At 32.7% G+C, this 22073-nt stretch overlaps 1 protein-coding gene across 17 annotated transcripts in view; it reads left to right on the forward strand.

Annotated features, from left to right (window-relative positions):
- The window catches only part of LOC149790548 (outer dynein arm-docking complex subunit 4-like), a 69871-nt gene that overhangs the window by 23737 nt on the left and 24061 nt on the right, over positions 1–22073 (forward strand). For 9 of the 17 annotated variants that reach the window (XM_089972595.1, XM_089972598.1, XM_089972599.1 and 6 more), the window contains 7 exons: positions 69–281; positions 2638–2845; positions 4525–4611; positions 8931–9127; positions 11224–11430; positions 15072–15107; positions 19754–19801. In XM_089972595.1, the coding sequence (XP_089828721.1) occupies positions 69–281; positions 2638–2845; positions 4525–4611; positions 8931–9127; positions 11224–11430; positions 15072–15107; positions 19754–19801 (996 nt within the window). The remainder of the gene's footprint in view (positions 1–68; positions 282–2637; positions 2846–4524; positions 4612–8930; positions 9128–11223; positions 11431–15071; positions 15108–19753; positions 19802–22073) is intronic. The other 8 variants (XM_089972596.1, XM_089972600.1, XM_089972604.1 and 5 more) reach the window with 3 other exon arrangements.

Here is a 22073-nt window from a genome sequence, read left to right on the forward strand (position 1 = left end):
ATTTTGTTTCCCTGTCCAAAGACTTATGGTAAATACAATGCTATTAAATGAATCATCAAATTTTTCAGGTCTCATGGGAAATAGAAATGACATGAGCAAAGATATTAAAGACCGTGTGTGTGATGGCTTGGATTATTTGTATTCCCGAGCTGATTTCTGGAGACAACAGAAACCAATGTATGCCAGAAAACGGGACAAAGAACGTATTCAACGCAGTCCTCCAACAAGAGGCAAAGTATCTCCAGACAAAATACTCAGAGATTTGGAAGAGATTGATGATGGTAAATTTGGCATTTGAAAATTTTTTTTAAAAATAAAGTTTTTTTATAAATATAATAAATTACAATGGATGACAATAAATCTATGGAAATTACATATCTCATAATTTCTCATAAATAACTTCCATTGATCCTTACTCCCAGTGATCCTGTCTCCCACTGATCCTGACTCCCATTGATCCTGACTCCCAGTCATCCTTACTTATAGTGATTTTGATGCTCAGTGATCCTGACTCCCATTGATTTTGACTCAGTGATCCTGACTCCCATTGATCCTGACTCCCAGTGATCCTTACTTATAGTGATTTTGACTCTCAGTGATCCTGACCATCAGAGATTCTGACTCCCATTGATTTTGACTCTGAACTTTATGCCTTTCTCTCACTTAGGTTGTTCCATATTCTAAGAATAGCTGACACATCAACTCAAGGGAAAGATGATAATTATCACAGCTCTTAAATGAAAAGCTGTAAAAATGGGGTTTTCACAAGAATTTTTTTTATGGTGTCTGGTTGGCTCTAAGTCTGACATCCTTTTAAGTGGATGCCATATGAACATGGGTGGTCATCATTCATGTCACTTGGGTAATTCTGCAAAGCAAATTTTAGAGTCAGATGTGTGTCAAAATAGCAATTTGCAAAAAATCATATATTTTGTTTTTGTATGCCAGAAAGAATAAGTTGGATATTCCATATTTGCACATAGTTACAAGCATTTATTAGATAAAGTCATTCAAGAAAGCAACGACTGCTGGGTAATAAGTACCTAAATGATACAGAGAACCCTTCTAAAAATTATGTGACCAGCATATTTCTTCCTGTTAAGGCCTTCTTTGTCTACAAATTAGAGAAAGGATACTTTTTCTTGTCTTTTTTTTTGGGGGGGAGGGGGCTTGATATTTGTTCTTAAAATGCACATCCCTCATACTGACCCTCAGACAAGAAAATTAAAATGTCTTCTTCACTTGGTCAGTATATATATATATATATATATATATATATATATATATATATATATATATATATATATATATATCCTGTTTTTTTCTTAGAAGATAGAGAGAGAGAAAGAGATCTTATAAACCTGTATGGTAAGACTATTTTGAAATATGTTTATCAAGGGAATGTAAAGGACGTTATTTTTATACAGACATTACATAAATTTGAATAAGTGAAATTAAGAAAATGGGTTCATGCATGTTATCTTTTATGAACAGTTGTCTTTATGTGGAGATATCTGCTAAGGCATGTGTCCTTATCTGGAGGTATCTGCTAAGGTGTACGTCTTGGTTAGGAGGTATCTGCTAAAGCAGGTGTCTTTATGTGAAGTTATCTGCTAAGGCAAGTGTCTTATGTGAAGGTATCTGCCAAGGTGGGTTTCTTTATGTGGAGGTATCTGCAAAGGAAGGTTTCATTATGTGGAAGTTTCACTTAATGTTGTTGGTGTCTTTATTTGGTTGTATCTGCTAAGACAGGTGTCATTTTGTTAAGGAACATGCAGAGTCAGGTTTCTTTATCTGTAGATATCTGCTAACATAAGGCAAGTGACATAATTTTGCAACCACACAGCTTTTATATATTTGCTTGATTGCATGGACTTGACTTTGTGGCGTGGTACAACTGTCATGTGATTGATATAGTTAGTTTTAAATTTAGTTTCATATTTATTTATAGTATTTGTTTTTTGTTTAAATCTGTATTCATATGATTCTCATGATTTTTATTCAGACTTTATTTTTTTTGAGCTGAAAAATAAAGGTGGGGTAATTTCCTCTGCCTTTGACAAAAAAAAGTATTTTTCAGAAAATAGGACAAATTCAATAAAAAATAGTTATTGTAACTGAGTTACTGTCATATAATACAATCTGATTAAAATCAGATCTCCTCTGTCTATGGTGAAGAGTTGACAGTGACTGCTTAGGGGTCATGTTCTCATGACATATGTTATTATCATAATCACTAATTTATCTGCAATCAGATGAAGTCTTCTCTCTATGCGTTTTGGAGACTGAGCAGAGTGGTTGAAGTGCATCAGTGTGTTTTTGAACCATTTGATTGACTTTCAGATTTTTGAAAGCAGCATTTCAATTGGCTGATTGAAATATTTCACTAGAACACGACCCCTCCACTGTTGCTGCCAGATCTTCACTTAGTACAGTGGAGATCTGATTTTAATCAGATTGATAAAATATGATAATAAAAATAGTAATATTATTATTATTATTATTATTATTATTAATATTATTATTATTATACTTTTCACCTCTGAAAATGGGATCTTATCAATACATTTTCTGTTTTAGAATTCAATTTATTATGCATGTAAAGAACTGTAATCAAGTTTATGTTGATACTTTCAGCCCAGAGTGCCGGTCAATATGAGGAAAGCTTACAGAAGGCAAGGCAAACATTAAAGACTGTTGAGAATTATCCCGATGAAGAGCTTCAGAATAAGCAGGAACTACTTGCCAACATCTACAGCTGTATGGGCAATGCCTACCTTGAGTTGGGCAAGTTAAACCAAGCCATGGAATTCCATGAAAGAGATTGGAAGATTGCAGTAGAAAAGTAAGTAAAATCAAACCAGTTATTATGCAGACTCGATATGAATGATGGTATACTATAAGGGATACTTTAAAGAATTCCCAATGAAAAACCCATTTAATTGTCTCTTATGTAAATGTGAAGGATAATAAGAGACACTTTTAACAAAATCATCTTAGCATGATTACATTTATATAAAGCAGATTTATAATAAATTCCAAGACATATATTTGTCCCTAAAGTTTTATTCTTACTGAATATTATCATAATATTACAACTTAAGAATTTATTACATATAGCTCAGTGATATTTTTAATTAGCCCAGTGATGTTATGGTATGGCACTGTGTCATATTTATTACATTGCCCATTACCCATCATCTGTGCACTGTCCATTACCCATGATCTATCAACATTTTCTGTTTTAATTTTTTTTCTTCTCAGAAACAGTCTGACTGTTATCAACAAGATTTAATAGAAAGCATCCAGGCATAAACAATGTTTATGCTTTTACAAATGTTAATGATTCATTGCCAGATTTGTCCACCATTATTAAAACGAAAAAGAAACAACAGCTTTTGGCAACTTCTCAAAAACCACTGATGAGAATTTTGACTAGATTGACAAAAAGCAGGTTTGTACAGATCTTTCTGACTCTGGAAACAAATGAAATTTATAAAAATGATGTCAATTCTCTATTAGATATGGCTGCCATTTGTAAAAAAATTGGAAAAGGCTGAACAGATCTTCTAACAAAAACTCTCAGCAGACTTGGATAAAATTTGTCGAAATACCTCTTACAGGCCTTAAGAGATTTCATATTTTACACAATTTATTCTGAGTCACCATCAGATATGGCTGCTGTTAAGAAGTATAAAAACAACTTTAACAACTTCTCAAAAACTGCTTTAGCAAAATTTGACTGAAAGTATCATGTCATAAATTCTTTGAAATTTCTACAAATGATGCTAATCTGCCATCAAAAACGGTGGCTATCACGACAGATAAAAAAACATTAAATGATTTCTTTTGAAAATTACTGAAAAGAATTAATTTGAATGTCATCCAGGTTGCCACACACAATGCCAATCAGCCACTGAATATGGCTGCTGTTATGAAAAATGTAGATAAATGGCTTTATAAACCACTCTACTAAAATAAAAATACAAAACATTTAAATAATTTCATCTAGCAAAATGCTTAGCAGAATTGGCAGACACCATTATGGCCTGAAAGCCATTTGATAAATGAAACTGAAGATAAAGATACAAAATAACAAAAAACCTTGGACCATCTTCTTTTTAGGACTCACAAAGATTTCTTGGACCATGGCTTTTGCATATGGCACTTTTCCGGCAAGTGTGGACCATCAGGCCCACATGGTCATCATGTTACAAATATATTTTGGAGCAGCATTGGCTCAACGGTATATATGTCAGGTTCAATGTGCAGGTTTTAAATAGGCAGGATTCGCAGTCATGGCATATGGCATGTCTTTGATCAAGACACTTAAATCCAAATTGCCTATTAGCCATGATATAGCCTTTCTCTGCTGATGTGCTGTTGAACACCTAAACTAAACAAACCATACAGATATATTTTCTAAGTTTATTTTTTTCACATATTATCAATGTATCACTTGCGCTCATTTAGATTAAAAATGCAAAACTAGCTCGCTATTGGTGATTGTTTTGTTGCTTCCAGTAATTTGGAGGATGCCAAATCAAGAGCACTCGATAACCGAGGCAGAGTTCATGCCAGAAAAGGAGAATACCAGGAGGCTATTAATGTGTAAGTATTTGATAACCAAGGCAGAGTTCATGCCAGAAAAGGAGAATACCAGGAGGCTATTAATGTGTAAGTATTTGATAACTGAAGCAGAGTTGGTGTTAGAAGAGGAAAATGCATTGAGGATATTGATGTGCAAATATTTGATAACCGACGCAGAGTTGATATTAGAAGAGAAAAGTACAAGGAGGCTGCTGATGTTTAAGTATTTATCTTGTCTGAACATATTTCATCATTAGTAGCAGTTACTGTAGTATTAGTAGTAATGGTAGTAGTAGTAGCATTTACGTTACTGATCATATACAACATACACTTTACCATCATAAGATAGTGATAAGGTCTTTATTTGCATTGCCTGTTATCAGGTTATACAATCAAGAGTCTGTCACAAGAAATAAATAATATTTCATGGTAATTATCTGTATCACAGAAAAATTTCATTCTTTCAATGGAAGTGACATTACAGAGTGTCAGAGCATTTTTGTCCTGCAAAAATTATATTGAGTAGAACCATTTTTCTTCTAACGGAGCTATTTTGTTCATCATGTAAATTGATACTGTTATAGTTTTGACACAGGTAATGTGATGTAAAATGTTTCTATATTCAGAACACACAAGACATGTCATTTGGGCTTTTATGTTATGGGTGGTACTCTCAGTTTGCACCTCTCTGGTCCTAGATTAAATTCCTGTCTCTACCAAATGTAAAGTTCTTGGTTCTTTAGCTTCCTCCTTTTAAAAGATTACACCCACCATTCATTATGCCCAGTTTTTAGCCATTAGACTTAAAACACAAACAATGGGCTATTGCTTGATGCTCAGTTACTATTACCTGAAGGCACTTCATCTTGCCCTGTGACTGTTTATATCGCCCTGGACATGTTGCATTACTTTAAAATACATTATCTTGTGTTAGCCTGAGCACATTGTAGTTACCTTTTGTGAGTCTCTGAGACCACTCTTGTTCTGAGTCAGGTATATCTGCAATGTCCAGGTGCTCATAACAAAGAATAATATATAAGGTCCCCTCTCGTATTCCCTTGGGTTACGTCAAGTGGCATGGACAGCCATTATGAGTTAGGTATATCTGCAGAGTAGATATGTTTCCCACCTTCCAGTCATCACAGTTTCACATGAACTACCATTCTTTCAGTGTTGTCAGACATATGGAGGATTGAGCAATTCATTAAAATAAAATTAACTACTTCACACAAGGTGATGGCTGTGGTTTGGGGAGGATAACACAATATTTCATGGCCTTAACATCAGTGGTCAGATTTCTTTACATTCTGACACATGTTGCTGCAGGACACTGGTCACTTATTTTTTTCTGAAACAAAGAGTGATGTCAAACAGTAGTTTTATATAGTTTTAGTAATGGTCATCATATTTGATGGCAGATCTGCATCATTGGATAAACTTGAAGACTTTATGATGATTGATTTCTGTAAAAAATTTGGTCAAATTCTAGGTTTTGAAAGAATTTGAAGCTTATAAGTTGATGCCCATCTGCTCTCAAATATAACTGCACTACAAAAATCAGGAAGCAAAATTTATTTTAAAAAAATGCTAAACAGAATTTGACATAAGGCATCCTGGAGTAAAGGACTTTCAGTTTTGCACAACAATGCTGATACATGACCAAATATGGGCAATGATTATTACTAAAATTGGGGATTTTTTTAAACTGACTTCTTGAAGAACTGTAATTAGAATTTGACCAAATTTCACAGAAAGCATCCTGGCATCAGGCTTTTCAGGTCTCTAAAAATGTTGCTAATCTGTCATCCAATTTAGCTTCCTTTACTAAAGTAATAAAGAAATAATCTGTATCCCAGAATGCATCATGCTAACCCAGATTTCATGGCCATCTGCCCTTGTATTTCATAAATTATGTGATCACTATATGTTATTTCTTTTAGTGGCTTATGGCACAGACACACAAGCAGGTTATTTAGTGGTGAGACAGTTGAGTGCCTGGAATAAATTTAAGGATATATCACAGTACTGCATAGGTGTCAGTCTCTTGAGATGAAAGCCTGTACATCAGACCAATTCAAACCTTACAAAGACCAAAAAAACCTCACATGAAAAAATGTATTCATACATTATATAAGATCAAAGTTTTAAAACAAAAAATGATATACACAAAGTATTTTTACACATATTTACATAATTATTTACATTTCTGAAACTTTATTTCATTCTTTTTGCTTATAACACTATCATCTACCTGCTTTGGCTGAGCAAAGAATATTTTAATGGATGCTTCTTTCTTCATTTCAAAATTTCTTTCATGCAGTATTGTCCTGAAACGTTCCTCCAGATCATATATGCTTGACAACTTTAATGTCTTTACTGCATATTTTACAAAAAACATATGAAGATCATAACTGAGATACATCTAAAGTGCCAGGGAAGACTTTAATCCAATCAGCCTGAAACTTGCCACGACCACGGTAATTGTCTTCAGGCCTTCGTTTCTTTGAGTTAGGTTGAGCCATTTGATGGGTGGAATATTTCAACTAGATAAAAGAAATTTTAAGAAAATAATTTAAAAATTTAGATTTGACACGTGATAGAGGAAGATCTCCTGATTATAAATGTTTTACGAATTTATATTTTTCCCCATAAACCCCAAGATATTATACCAGGAGCTGTCCACAGATTGAAGTCTGAAAATAAAAAAATTGACAAAGTAGCAGTCTAGAAGTTCATACCTCATAAGCTGTTTATCATTTCTATTAAAACTGCATATCTGGTGTTTGAAAAGATATGAATTTGCTATATGGTGTGCTGAATTTGGTAAAAATCTTGATATAAGTTATCAGTGTTACATATTTTTGAGTCACGAGAATGACGGCAGTATCTGTACTACTTCTGTCTTTATGGCAATGCATCTTCCTGTTTGCATTATGTATCTGACAAACTTAATTCAAAACTGTGACATAATGATAAAAATGCCGGCGCTAAATTAAGCAGACTTTGTTTTTAATTAGTATATTCCTAAACATTTTAATAAATTGACTTTATATCCATTCAGAAAAGTTGGATGAATTACAGTTATACCAACATCATGAACATGGCTGCCACACTTTGTAAAGTATGAAAATTGATGTAAACTTTATGCATTTGATAGCAATAAGTATAAATAATAAAATAATAATAAATAAAATACGAAAACTTACTACACAGGTAGTTAGTCAATATCAGAAATCCGAGTGAGGGTCAAATTTCAGAGTGATAAGCAACAAGATCTTTACACACAGGAATTGAACCATGAAATCAAACTGGTTTTATTATCAAAGGAAAAGCGTGGTTTTTAGTAAGATTTGATTGGTTGTTTTGGGCCAAGCTGATCTGGTTGAATTCTTGTTCTGTATGCACACAAATCGAGAAAAAAATGTTGTGTACGAAAAAAACCATAGAAATGGTTCTATGGCTGTACAATGATGAAAATGGAAAAACCCGTACAAATTATGGGTAAACTGTACAAGTTGACACTTATAATGCTGCATTGGGTTGACCTATTGATAGGATTTGAACCAGCACCCTTTCAGCCATGAGTCCAGCATGCTAACTCCTGATGCTTATTAATCATTACATTATGACATCACATTTTATCTAAATACATCGCTATAAATTGTGGGTGAGATTCAAATGTAAAAAATCAGCCTGCATCTTCTGTAAATGCTTAAATAATGAAAATGGCATAATCCTTATAGAAACTTATTAATTGCATTGACAGTCCTGTTGAATGAATGATAAAGCCAATACAAATTGCAAGATCATTGAAAATCTAAATCAATTTTTGACCAGCCATAAATTAGCCATGCTGATTTTTATTGCAGAAATCAATGTGATCTCAATAGTTGTGATATACTGAACAGATACACTGACTGGCATATTTTATGGTGTATATTGGATAGAGGGGTCTGTGATTATCATACTGCAAATTTGATGCCTTTTTAAATACACATTATGCTATTATTTCATGGGCAATTAGAGACAGGATACCTTTTCCTATCCTTTTCTATGTAATGATCCTTGCATGAAGACATATATTTGTCTACAACTAATTCAATGAGGTGCTCATGATTTATAAATGTTTTAGCAGTTTTTTTATTTCTTGGATCGATCTCTTTGTAAAAGTATCACCTTTCTTACAGTGTAGATACTTCATCAATTTCACAAGAAGTCATGCTTAAAGCAGAGAGTGTACATTCCGTTATGTTGGTGTATTTTGTTGGGGCACATCAGATTCTATGCTGTTTATAGTTCTGTATGGGACAGATGCAAGCAAAATATGGTTATCTTTTCAGCTGGGAGGAGAAATTACCAATGAGCAAGTCTCCGCTAGAGAGCACCTGGCTATACCATGAGATAGGTAGATGCTACCTGGAATTGACGAATTATAATAAAGCACGAGATTATGGAGAGAAATCATTAGCAGCAGCCAAGGAATCTGATGACCAGTCATGGCAGTTGCATGCGAATGTATTAATAGCTCAGTCTGAAGGTAAATTCATGATTAAATTGGTGCTCGTTATGATTATAATCATTTGCATTATTTAATAACAATTGTACATTGGGTAAAAAATTCATCTTGCATACTGTTGTCAGATATACCGATGACATTGCCGAAGCACATGGCTGTAAATATGTGTAATTATATTCATTATCATTATATAATAAGGATGGTACATTTGGTTATAAAACTCATCTTCCATGTGGTCTTTATTTCATAAGGATGATACATTTGGTTATAAAACCCATCTTCCATGTGATCTTTATTTCATAAGGATGGACATTTGGTTATAACACCCATCTTCCATGTGTTCCTTATGTCATAAGGATGGTACATTTGGTCATAAAACCCATCTTCCATGTGTTCTTTATTTCAAAAAGATGGTACATTTGGTTATAAACCCAGCTTTCATATGGTCTTTGTTTAATATGGATGGCAAATTTGGTTATACAATCCATCTTCCATGTTGTCTTCAGTTAATAGAAACGGCATATTGAGTTATAGAACCCATCTTCCATCTGGCCTTTATTTGATACGTATGGCACATTGATTTATAAAACCCATCTTCCATGTTGGTCTTTATTTAATACGTATGGCACATTGAGTTATAAAACCCATCTTTCTTGTGGCCTTTATTTAATGCAAATGTCACATTGAGTTATAAAACCCATCTTCCATGTGGCCTTTATTTAATACATATGGCACATTGGTTTATAGAACCCATCTTCCATGTGGCCTTTATTTAATACGTATGGCACATTGAGTTATAAAACCCATCTTCCATGTGGCCTTTATTTAATACGTATGGCACATTGAGTTATAAAACCCATCTTCCATGTGGCCTTTATTTAATACGTATGGCACATTGAGTTATAAAACCCATCTTCCATGTGGCCTTTATTTAATACATATGGCACATTGGTTTATAGAACCCATCTTCCATGTGGCCTTTATTTAATACGTATGGCACATTGAGTTATAAAACCCATCTTCCATGTGGCCTTTATTTAATACGTATGGCACATTGAGTTATAAAACCCATCTTCCATGTGGCCTTTATTTAATACGTATGGCACATTGAGTTATAAAACCCATCTTCCATGTGGCCTTAATTTAGTACGTATGGCACATTGAATTATAAAACCCATCTTCCATGTGGCCTTTATTTAATAAGGAATGCACATTGAGTTATGAAACCTCCCATATAGTCCTTGTTTATCAATATGGCACAATGGGTTATAAAACCCATCTTCCATGTGACTGTCAGATACACGATTGACTTTATTACATACAACACCAGGAATAAATAGTACAGTCTCCAAAATAGATCACCATCCTTCAACTGTTGTCTCTCTTATGCAACTTCTGTCTCTTAGCAACCAAAGAAAATGCATTCTTGTGTAAATTTTCTTCTATATTCACATAACCTATCAGAGGCGGAGTTCTTTCTAAAAATTCTTAAATTGTTCCTTCCCATTACTAGATTCACAAGGAGGCACCACTACATATGAATAGATAGTAAAAATATATTAGCTTACCACTAGAGGTATGCAGTAAAATAAAAATCATAAATAATTGACAGTTTTGAGTTTATGAAGCTCTTAAAATCATAGGGTAATTACCAAATTATATCTGAGAGAGATATAAAAATTACTTTCATGAAGGATTATATCAATATTTGCAAATTCTGTCATTCCCATCAAAGTGGTATGTTGACTGTTTTTAACCTTGTGCCAGTTGTTTGGTACCATCAATCTGGTTATTTCTCTTTTTATTTCCAGACTTAAGGATATTAAGGATATTTGATTTGTCACTGATGCAATACTTTCAGACAGTTGATATTAAAATTATGTTTATATATATATATATATATATATATATATATATATATATATAGACACACACACACACACACACACACACACACACTGAAATAGGCAACATTGTCAATGAAAAGATGCAAAATGAAATGCAGGATGCAGATGACATGCAGATTTGGTAGCATTACTTATTTCAGGGTCTGTAATTGTCTTCCAATATGCATAGTTCTTATAGTATGTTTATAGTAGTCTTTATATGCTTTACAGTGAAATTAGGGGACTATCAGGCTGCTTCAGATTCTTTTGAGAAGTCATTAGAGATGGCAAAGAAGCAGGAAGACAAAGATGCAGAGAATGCCATAAAGAGAGCATTGGAAGAGGTTAATGCCAGAATTGTTAAAGGAGTCAATGATGATGATGAATATTCATCCCCCGGAGATAGGGCTGGGAAGCGAACTCACAAAGATGAATCAGGTATGGTATCATGAATAATTCAGTGTTGAAAATAAGGGTAACTTTCAATTTAACAAGATAGAAAAGCAGTTTGTTTCTTTCTTTAACACTCAAAAGAAATAGAAAGCAGGACTTTGGTAATTGCATTTCCATTTTGTTCCAAGCATAGGAAACAAAAGGGAAAGATTGTTAGAAGTGGATAAAGAGTACACACACAAAGTGAATGTCAAATGCTAATGAATTACAGGTGAAATGTCAGTTAAATATAGGTATGTGAAAATTACCTGTTTCAGATACTACAGTATTTGAGGAAGAAAGAAATAAGGGAGAAAGAAGTTAATGACATTTTACAGGGGCGATGATTAGGTGTGAGGGAACTAATTGAGACTGCAAATATCACTGGGGATTATTATATAGAATTGGAATCTTCATAAGCCTGAAATTTTGTTGGATGTGTCTTAGTGTATTATATAAAGTTTAAATCCGCAATGAAGTTTGTAATTCTATGGTATGCTGTCAAATTATTTTGAAGCAATTTTTGCCCTGATTTGCTTTAGCAGATAGAATATAATGGAATCTAATTTCGTTGTTGGACTGTGTTCAGACTTTGTGTATATGCAGACTTAATATGCCTTAAATAATAACTTAATCTAGACATGAACATTTCCATATGCTTATTCCATTCACTGCTCAAAATTGTAATCACCTATTTTGCTTTTATTGGCTTAATTTATATATATAGAAATGTACATTAATTTGTTGGTGATATGGATATATTTTTTATTGCGTTTATCACCACACATGTTTGATATTTAAGACTGTTTAGCAAAACATAAGCAGGCTCTTGATGTCCCTTAAAATAATTATTTTTGTTTTACTTTGAATGGCTCATAAGTAAAAGTTCCTTGTTGATTTGACCCAGTTTAGGTTCATGCAGTGATAATGCAATTTTGCTTATATTTCTCTTTGTTTTCAATGGCTGACTTCATCAGATAATAGATTAATTATGAGTCATTACTACTTTTGAACTTTTGTCATGAATTATCCCTTGATGGGTTTTTTTCATGTAGGCAGTTGTAATGGGTAACAGTACATTTAATCCTGTTGGAATGGAAAAATATATAAATTTGTATTGCTACAAAACAGAATTGGCCTGTTAACTACACATTCTGTTAATTATTCACTACTTATCCCTTTGGATCATCAACCACTCAGACTGCATGTCATCAGTGAGTCATTCCAAGACTGCATGTCATCAGTGAGTCATTCCAAGACTGCATGTCATCAGTGAGTCATTCCAAGACTGCATGTCTTCAGTGAGTCATTACAATACTGCATGTCATCAGTGAGTCATTACAAGACTGCATGTCAACATTGAGTCAATCCAGAATCAATCACGTACCATTTGTTTTTAGTCGTAGTTGACTAAAGTCTTAGATGTGGACATTTCTGCCTATAAATAGCATGTAGAAAGTCATCCAGTTTTGAGTTTAACACTTTTTGTCCAATTTTGTCAACATTTTCAGTAATGACCATGCCATACCATTAAAGTATGCGTGAATGTTTTGACCCCAAAAAAGGCTTTAATTTTAAGACATTGATATGGTAAATAGACAGGAATGTTTCGGCTATTTCCAAAATGGGACCCACGGTAACATTAACATGGAGAATTTTGTGTGTAGAAAGTTCAAATATAGAAATTATGAGGGTTTTATTTAACATGATGTTAATATACAAAAATTTTAAAAGAATCAATATTGAACATTTAAATAATTACATGCTTTGTTTAGATCCTTAGTTACACTAATGTAGTAATGTCTTGGCAAAGTCAGAGACTTCCATCTTCCATTAGATTTAAAGCTGAAGGGTGAGTTGCCAGAATGGGTGGGGGGTTTGGGGGACTTCTCCTAACAGGGATACAGGTTATTTTTTTAAGTAGCTGGGTGTGAAGTAAAAGTAGCCAGGTAAATCAAATGGCTGATAAAGAAAGCCCTGCTATTGCAGGAAAAGTTTTTCAGATATTATGAATGAAAACGTTTAAACTCAGGTTTGGAAAAATGATCAGGTTTGTGGCCTTGAGAATGGGCCCAAATTTAGGCCTTAGAACAGGCAAAAAAAATCCCTGTTCGAAGGCAGAGCATATTTGACTGGTCAGATCTATATGAGATCAGTCACAATTGTTAGATTTTAAAATTGAATAGTATCTTTCAATAGTCATCAATTAATGCTAATTAATATTTTTCCATGGGCACCAATTTTTGATATGCCACTAAGTTTAATGTTCATATATGCCATGAATTTTATGATACAGTCATCTGTATGTGGAAACAATAAGAACCGTTTCATGAATCTGTGAACTTAAGTACCAGCAAATTACAAATTCATTTTCACAAAAGCAGAATTTTTTAAAATGAAAATGAACAAAATCAGTTTTGTTAGTTTATCAGCAAGACACTTATTTATTTATATTATATAAAATAAATAAAACTGAACAAAAACATTTTAATGTAAGTGACACATCAAATATGTTTTTTTCTGGTCACCTTTTCAGTTAAGTTGCACTTTGCAACCTTGAAACAACTTTACTTTATAGCTTTGTAATTTGTCCCTGTGCTAGAATTATACAGAACTGTTAGTTCAAATCCAGTAACATTACTGGAGATTATACTCCATTTGTTTTGAATTAGTTTCCCATTATAATTTCTAATAATGTCATGATTGGTCTTTTGTAAAAAAAATTGGATGCTGTTGTTTAGTATAAACTTTGGAATGGGTTTCATTGAGTAATGTTTGTATTCTAGACATGTCACTGAATACCTAATGCAAAGTATTAATGTAAAGTGTTCAATTAATGCAAAGTGTTAATTAATGCAAAGTATTAATGTAAAGTGTTCAATTAATGCAAAGTGTTAATTAATACAAAGTATTAATGTAAAGTGTTCAGTTAATGCAAAGTGTTAATTAATGCAAAGTATTAATGTAAAGTGTTCAATCAATGCAAAGTGTTAATTAATGCAAAGTATTAATGTAAAGTGTTCAATTAATGCAAAGTGTTAATTAATGCAAAGTATTAATGTAAAGTGTTCAGTTAATGCAACGTGTTAATACAAAGTATTAATGTAAAGTGTTCAATTAATGCAAAGTGTTAATTAATGCAAAGTATTAATGCAAAGTGTTAATTAATGCAAAGTATTAATGTAAAGTGTTCAATTAATGCAAAGTGTTAATTAATGCAAAGTATTAATGTAAAGTGTTCAATTAATGCAAAGTGTTAATTAATGCAAAGTATTAATATACAGTGTTCAGTTAATTCAAAGTGTTAATTAATGCAAAGTATTAATGTAAAGTGTTCAGTTAATTCAAAGTGTTCAATTAATGCAAAGTATTAATGTAAAGTGTTCAGTTAATTCAGAGTGTTCAATTAATGCAAAATGTTAAATTAATGCAAAACATTCAATAAATGTAAACTGTTGAATTAATGAAAACCGTTTAATTCATGCAAAGTGTTTAATACAAAGTGTTCAGTTAATGCAAAGTGTTAAATTAATGCAAAGTGTTCAGTTAATGCATAGTGTTCAGTTAATGCAGTGTTCAGTTAATGTAAAGTGTTCAGATAATGCAGTGTTGAATTAATGCAAAGTGTTCGATTAACTCACTCACAGAGGAGGAATATGCAGAAGATTTTGAGGTGGATCAAGGTAGATAACTCTTATATCAACTTGTCTTTGCTATTGTCTTAGTTTCTTTTTATCAGTCTTAATTTCTATTAATAATTTTGTAATTTTGTATTAATTTTCATACATTTAAAAGCTACCTCTAATGGATGGAGAAAGTATTGATCACTTCATTAAAGTTAATATGCCATGTAAATGAAACCTCTCTATCAAGGACACTCATCAGCCCTTATTGCCCTTAATAAATATGTGTCCTTTTAATGTAGGTTTGGTATGGGAGTGAAATGAAGAAAGTGTGGTTTTCAGAATTAACACTGGCCTGTTGACTTGGAGTACCGGTATATGTATTTCTCACAAGACCTGTGTATTTGGAAAAAGTTTTTCCTTCTGGCTGACATCTTAATGGCAGATGTGTTTAATAATTATATTTTTAAATAATAGATTGTATGCTATAAAAAGAAATTTAACCATTGAAATTAAATAAAATCTATTTTTTTAAATGCAATGCATTGTTTTCATCTGCAGTATTGAAACACGTACATGTATGTATCACTGAATTGCAGAAATGAAAGTTTAAGCATCAGCAGTTGATGCAAAAACCGAACCTAATTTTTTTTTATACTTGTATTTTACTTAGTGATTGGCAAAACATGTAGTCATCAAAATTTAGTAAATATTGCCCAGTCAAAATGATCAAGATAGTGTCTACTTTTTTCTGGGTGTGAAAAATAATGGATGAACACAAGATGTTATTTATAATTGAAATCTTTGTTATCTGTTGTTTTCTTACTTTTATGGTGGACACTACAGCTCCCATGTAGGGCCTGCAGTTTACATTGGCTTATGGCCCACTAAGCCTCCAGTATTTTTAGACAAATTGTGAACACTTAGAAAGGACCATGACAAATATTGTCCTATCAAGCAGGTATCTGTTATTTTGAAGCCTCTGCTGCAATAAAGGTCATTGCACTAGGCACTATTTCAGTGTAAATACAGCATTTCTGTAATAGAGGTCATTGCATTAGGCACTATTTCAGTGTAAATACAGCATTTCTGTAATAGAGGTCATTGCATTAAGCACTATTTCAGTGTAAATACAGCATTTCTGTAATAGAGGTCATTGCATTAAGCACTATTTCAGTGTAAATACAGCATTTCTGTAATAGAGGTCATTGCATTAAGCACTATTTCAGTTTAAATACAGCATTTTTCTTCAGTACAAAGCCCTTGGTTATAACATGGTTTCTTTTATAAGGTGGTTATGGTCTGGTCATGAATCCCATTTCATTGTGTGATAATACAATTATATGTATAGTACACTTCATTATGTGATAATACAATTACATGTATAGTACACTTCATTATGTGATAATACAATTACATGTATAGTACACTTCATTATACGGCAGCTAATCACTCTAAATTGGTATTATCCATTAGTACCATTAACTGCATTATAATGAGTGGGATCTGTACTTTATATCTGAAGTGATGAATATTTTCTCATCCACTAATACTATTTTCATGGTGTTTGGTCATATTTAGGATTATGCATGCAGCCTGTTATATTTCACTGTAAAGCATGCCCCCTCCAAACAATGAATGTCAGGTTTCTTTCTTTGTCATTTCAAGCGTTTTCCAATTAACATCATTGTTTCTTTTGATTTATTTTATGTTCATAGAACTGAAATGTAATACAGTAGTGACTACATTTAATGAATTCTTTAGGTCTGAGTTAACAGGTCAGAAAAATATTTTCTTAAAAAAGGAGAAGTAAACAAACACAGTAATACCTGTCTAGGAGACTACTTTTATGGGAGGCCACCCATCTTGAGAGACCAGGTTCACAAGCACAAATTGGTTGATTATATAGTATTACAGCCTGTCATGAGAGACTACCTGTCTTGTGAGATCATAATTTTTTAACAAAAGGGTGTTCTTTCAAGGCAGGCTCTACTTACATTGAATTTGCAATATTTCATGTGAATTTTTCATTTTTCTTAGCGCTTGTTTATTATTGCAACCAACCATGGTTTTAAAGACTAAAAAACAGTAATCCTTTGTTTTTAAGTCCCTTCTCCAATCCACAAATTAAGTTACTGATAAATTTGTAATGTTTTCAAAACCAATTAAAATTGATACTTATGATAATAAATTAATTCATTTCTATTGAAAAAAATATATTTTGAAAAGTTCATTAAATTATTACCATGCGCTTTTACTCAGTATCACAACTCAACAGATCTCCTTCTCCAACATTTTTACATAACTGTCATTTGTCTGTGTTACATAACACACATATATCTTTGTGATAAGCTCATCTGTGACTAGATTTCAGAATTTGTCATCAATGTTAACTGCCATATTGACACAGAGGTTTGGTCTGAAAGCAGTATACTCCATTTGTTCGCCATGAAGGTGTCCTTATACAGAGACTGCGGACAGATTAGTAAAGGATATTTTGACATGACCATACCAGATTTAATTAGTTTTACATGCAATTTATGTTGTCAAGAATACCCATGTGAATTATATAATAATTCTGCTGGAATACTGTTTTGTTTATGCTTGTGTACATACCCTTGTCCACCCATTTTAAAGTTATTGAATTATATAATAGTATAATTTATATAGCATATAATTGATAAAGGAATAACAGCAATTATACTGTACTATTTTTCAGTCATATTAATATGATGTCTGCAGTGTGACAGTTTATAGGGATGTCTAGCACTGGGGCATTATGCTGCAGACATGTAGCATGATGTCCCACCTGGTCACATTAACCTGACACCAGGCAAACCAGTCCTAAGATTAACCTCTTAAAGCTGAGTGCCTAGTGAGGCAGCTGTTAGTACCATTTTTATAAGTTTTTGGTATCACTCGGCTGGGGGTTTGAACATGTGACCTCCCGCATCCAAATCGGATGCTCTAACCTTTCGGCCACCAGAGCGGTTGTCACAGTGACAATAACAGAATCAGGTACATATACCTGAATTACATCTACAGGTGGCTGTTCTGCTGCACATGCAACTGCAGATCATTTAAAAAAAGGATATTTTGTCTGTCAATTGGTGTTAAATGTTTTTCAGAGGTTCATGGAAACAAAATAGTTATATCAAAATATTCAGAATTTATTTAATACTCACAATACAGAGAGAGAGATAGAGGATGGATATGGCAGTGATCTTAAGTTCTAAAGTTAGAGTGTACTTTTATGATTTATTTCACTATCATTCTGAAACTTCATTGTCATACACTCATCTGTATGAGATTACATTTCAGTTTTAGTTATCTATGTTAACTTCATTGTCATGCACTCATCTGTATGAGATTACATTTCAGTTTTAGTCATCTATGTTAACTTCATTGTCATACACTCATCTGTATGAGATTACATTTCAGTTTTAGTCATCTATGTTAACTTCATCATCATACACTCATCTGTATGAGATTACATTTCAGTTTTAGTCATCTATGTTAACTTAATCATCATACACTCATCTGTATGAGATTACATTTCAGTTTTAGTCATCTATGTTAACTTTATCATCATACACTCATCTGTATGAGATTACATTTCAGTTTTAGTCATTTATGTTAACTTCACTGTCATGCACTCATCTGTATGAGGTTACATTTCAGTTTTAGTCATCTATGTTAACTTCATCATCATACACTCATCTGTATGAGATTACATTTCAGTTTTAGTCATCTATGTTAACTTTATCATCATACACTCATCTGTATGAGATTACATTTCAGTTTTAGTCATCTATGTTAACTTCATCATCATACACTCATCTGTATGAGATTACATTTCAGTTTTAGTCATCTATGTTAACTTTATCATCATACACTCATCTGTATGAGACTACATTTCAGTTTTAGTCATTTATGTTAACTTCATTGTCATGCACTCGTCTGTATGAGATTACATTTCAGTTTTAGTCATTTATGTTAACTTCATTGTCATACACTCATCTGTATGAGATTACATTTCAGTTTTAGTCATCTATGTTAACTTTATCATCATACACTCATCTGTATGAGATTACATTTCAGTTTTAGTCATCTATGTTAACTTCATTGTCATACACTCATCTGTATGAGATTACATTTCAGTTTTAGTCATCCATGTTAACTTCATTGTCATACACTCATCTGTATGAGATTACATTTCAGTTTTAGATATCTATGTTAACTGCCGTGTTGAGACATAATTTCAGTCAGAAAGTAGTACACTCCTTCAATCCACCATTTTTACTCATACCTTGGACAGTTTAATAAAGTATATTCCCATATCCCCATGCCTGATTTAATTTGTTTGACATGCAATTTATGAAGTCAACCCTATCCATGTGAATTATGTAATACTTCTGCTGGAGGACTGTTCTGACCATACAAACCCTCCTCCACCCATTTTAAAGTGTTTTTATTATTTAATATTATAATTTATGTAACAAATAGTTGATCAACTAAAACAGCGATTATACATAGTTTGGTGTGTGTAAGTATTTGTTGTAGCAAAGGTCAAGCCATATGGCTAACACTTGTCCTTTATACCCGCAAAATACTTTGATACAAGCTGCACATGATCAAGTATAACGTTAATCAATTTCATCAGCTTAGAATGAATTAGGTGTTTACACTGCTTTGATATTTTTTAGAAGCTAAAATAGAGGAGCAACCCAGACCAAAGTCTGTCTCTATCAAGGGTGAGTTCATCCAAGGTTGTCTTTCTGAATAAATGTGGTGTGATACACATACAGTACTAAAACATCTCAGCATGATAATACTGCAATACTGCAAGTAACCCATAATGCCTTGACTTGAACAATTCACAGTGTACTGATGCCATTAATCCAGATTCTAACACTTCTAATAACATAATGTATTTCTTCATTGGTGGGTTACGAAAATTTGCAACAGTACGACCATGATATACTGTCAACAAATTTTGATTCACAAGAAGTCAGTGCATATGCCTGTGATGTAGTTTTAAGGAGATTTAGGTTTTAAGGTAGTCAGTTGTTTTCAGCATTTTCCAGAACAGATTTTTGAATAGAGATATGGTCTTTTGTTTTAGAACAGTGATATGGTCTTGTGTTGTAGAACAGTGATATGGTCTTGTGTTTTAAAACAGATATGGTCTTGTGTTTTAAAACAGTGATATGGTTTTTGTTTTAGAACAGAAATATGGTATTGTGTTTTAGAACAGAGATATGGTCTTGTGTTTTTGAACAGGGATATGGTCATGAATGAAGTTTGGGGATGACAAGTGGGATGACTGCCCCAGGCCTTACTGTTGAGGGGGCCCCACACTTCAGGCCTAAGGTCGTCCTTATGAGTTTGTCAGCAATATTCTCCTGTAAATTGGAAATGCTGATTAAAAAATATTGTCCGCAAGCAGGATTTTTTAAAATGAATAATGAAAAAACTAAATTTGTGCGTCAAATCGCAAAAGTTGATCTAGTGTAGACATAATCAATGTTTGCAGTAGCATACCAATCGAGATACCGATACTCTGGCCCCACGCGATCATGGTTGGCCCTAGGCCCCGCATACTCCTAATGCCACCTCTGGATATGGTCTTATGTCTGAAGAAAAAGATATGGTCTTGTGTTTGAAGTAAGTGAGACAATCTTCTGTTAGAAGCAAGAGTTTGTTGTCTGCTTGAAGAAAGAGATAGGGTTGTGTCTTTTAGAACAGGATATGGTCTTGTGTTTGAAAAAGGTGATATGGTCTTTAAACTGAAACTGTGGTTAAAAATCTAAAGATGCTAATGTGGTTTGTTTCTGTCATAAATATGCATTTTATATGATTTGCTAACATATCACTTGTAAACTCCCTTTGTGGTAGTGAAGTTTTACATCATCCAACCCACAGATACAAGACTGATCTTCTTAATGCATTATTATAGATATTATAGATGTTTTGCCTTTATTTTAGTAACACAAATAACACTTGATGTAATTGGAATGTTGTAAATAATAAATGTCTTCATGTTTATTGAATCATCAATATTCCAGCATTAAACCTAGCCGATTATGAATGATTAATATTCCCACATTACACCTGGTACACAATGACAACATGTAAAAGTAGCTACATCAGCACACAGAAAGATGAAAGAAACTTTCTCAGTATTTTCTATCATTTAGGCTACATTTTCTGCATCCATTTATGAAATGCATTTTGCAAATCAAAGTAAGAATAATTTTGATTAAATTATCAAGCAATACTGTAGCATGTTGAAATCATCAAGCAATACTGTTGCACGTGGAAATCATCAGACAATACTGTTTTATGTTGAAATCATCAAGCAGTACTGTTTTATGTTGAAATCATCAAGCGATACTGTTGGATGTGGAAATTGTCAAGCAATACTATTGTATGTGGAAATTATCGAGCAATACTATTGTATGTTGAAATTATCAAGCTATACTGTTGCATGTTGAAATTATCAAGCAATACTGTGCATGTGGAAATCAAGTTTAAAATTTAAAGTAAATAATTCGGGATTAAACATACTAGCTTTTCTTTCATCATGTACATGCATCTTTTAAATATCAAACATGGAATGCAATGTTTTTAAATGTTCTCACATTTAAAACTCATGCATTAAAATACAAATTTTAATCGATGACATAATACAGCTTGTACTTCATCTTTTCAATATCAAACACCGAATGCAATGTTTTTAAAAGTTCTCACATTTAAAACTCATGCATTAAAATACAAATTTTAATCGATGACATAATACAGCTTGTACTTCAATGAATCCTCATTGATGCATTAAAATACAAATCTTAATCGATGACATAATACAGCTTGTACTTCAATGAATCCTCATTGATGCATTAAAATACAAATTTTAATCGATGACATAATACAGCTTGTACTTCAGTGAATCCTCATTGATGCATTAAAATACAAATCTTAATCGATGACATAATACAGCTTGTACTTAAATGAATCCTCAATGAT

The sequence above is a fragment of the Sinohyriopsis cumingii genome, chromosome 10 (assembly GCF_028554795.1).
Source record: "Sinohyriopsis cumingii isolate HCF-2022 chromosome 10, ASM2855479v2, whole genome shotgun sequence".
In the NCBI taxonomy this organism is placed as follows: Eukaryota; Metazoa; Mollusca; class Bivalvia; order Unionida; family Unionidae; genus Sinohyriopsis; species Sinohyriopsis cumingii.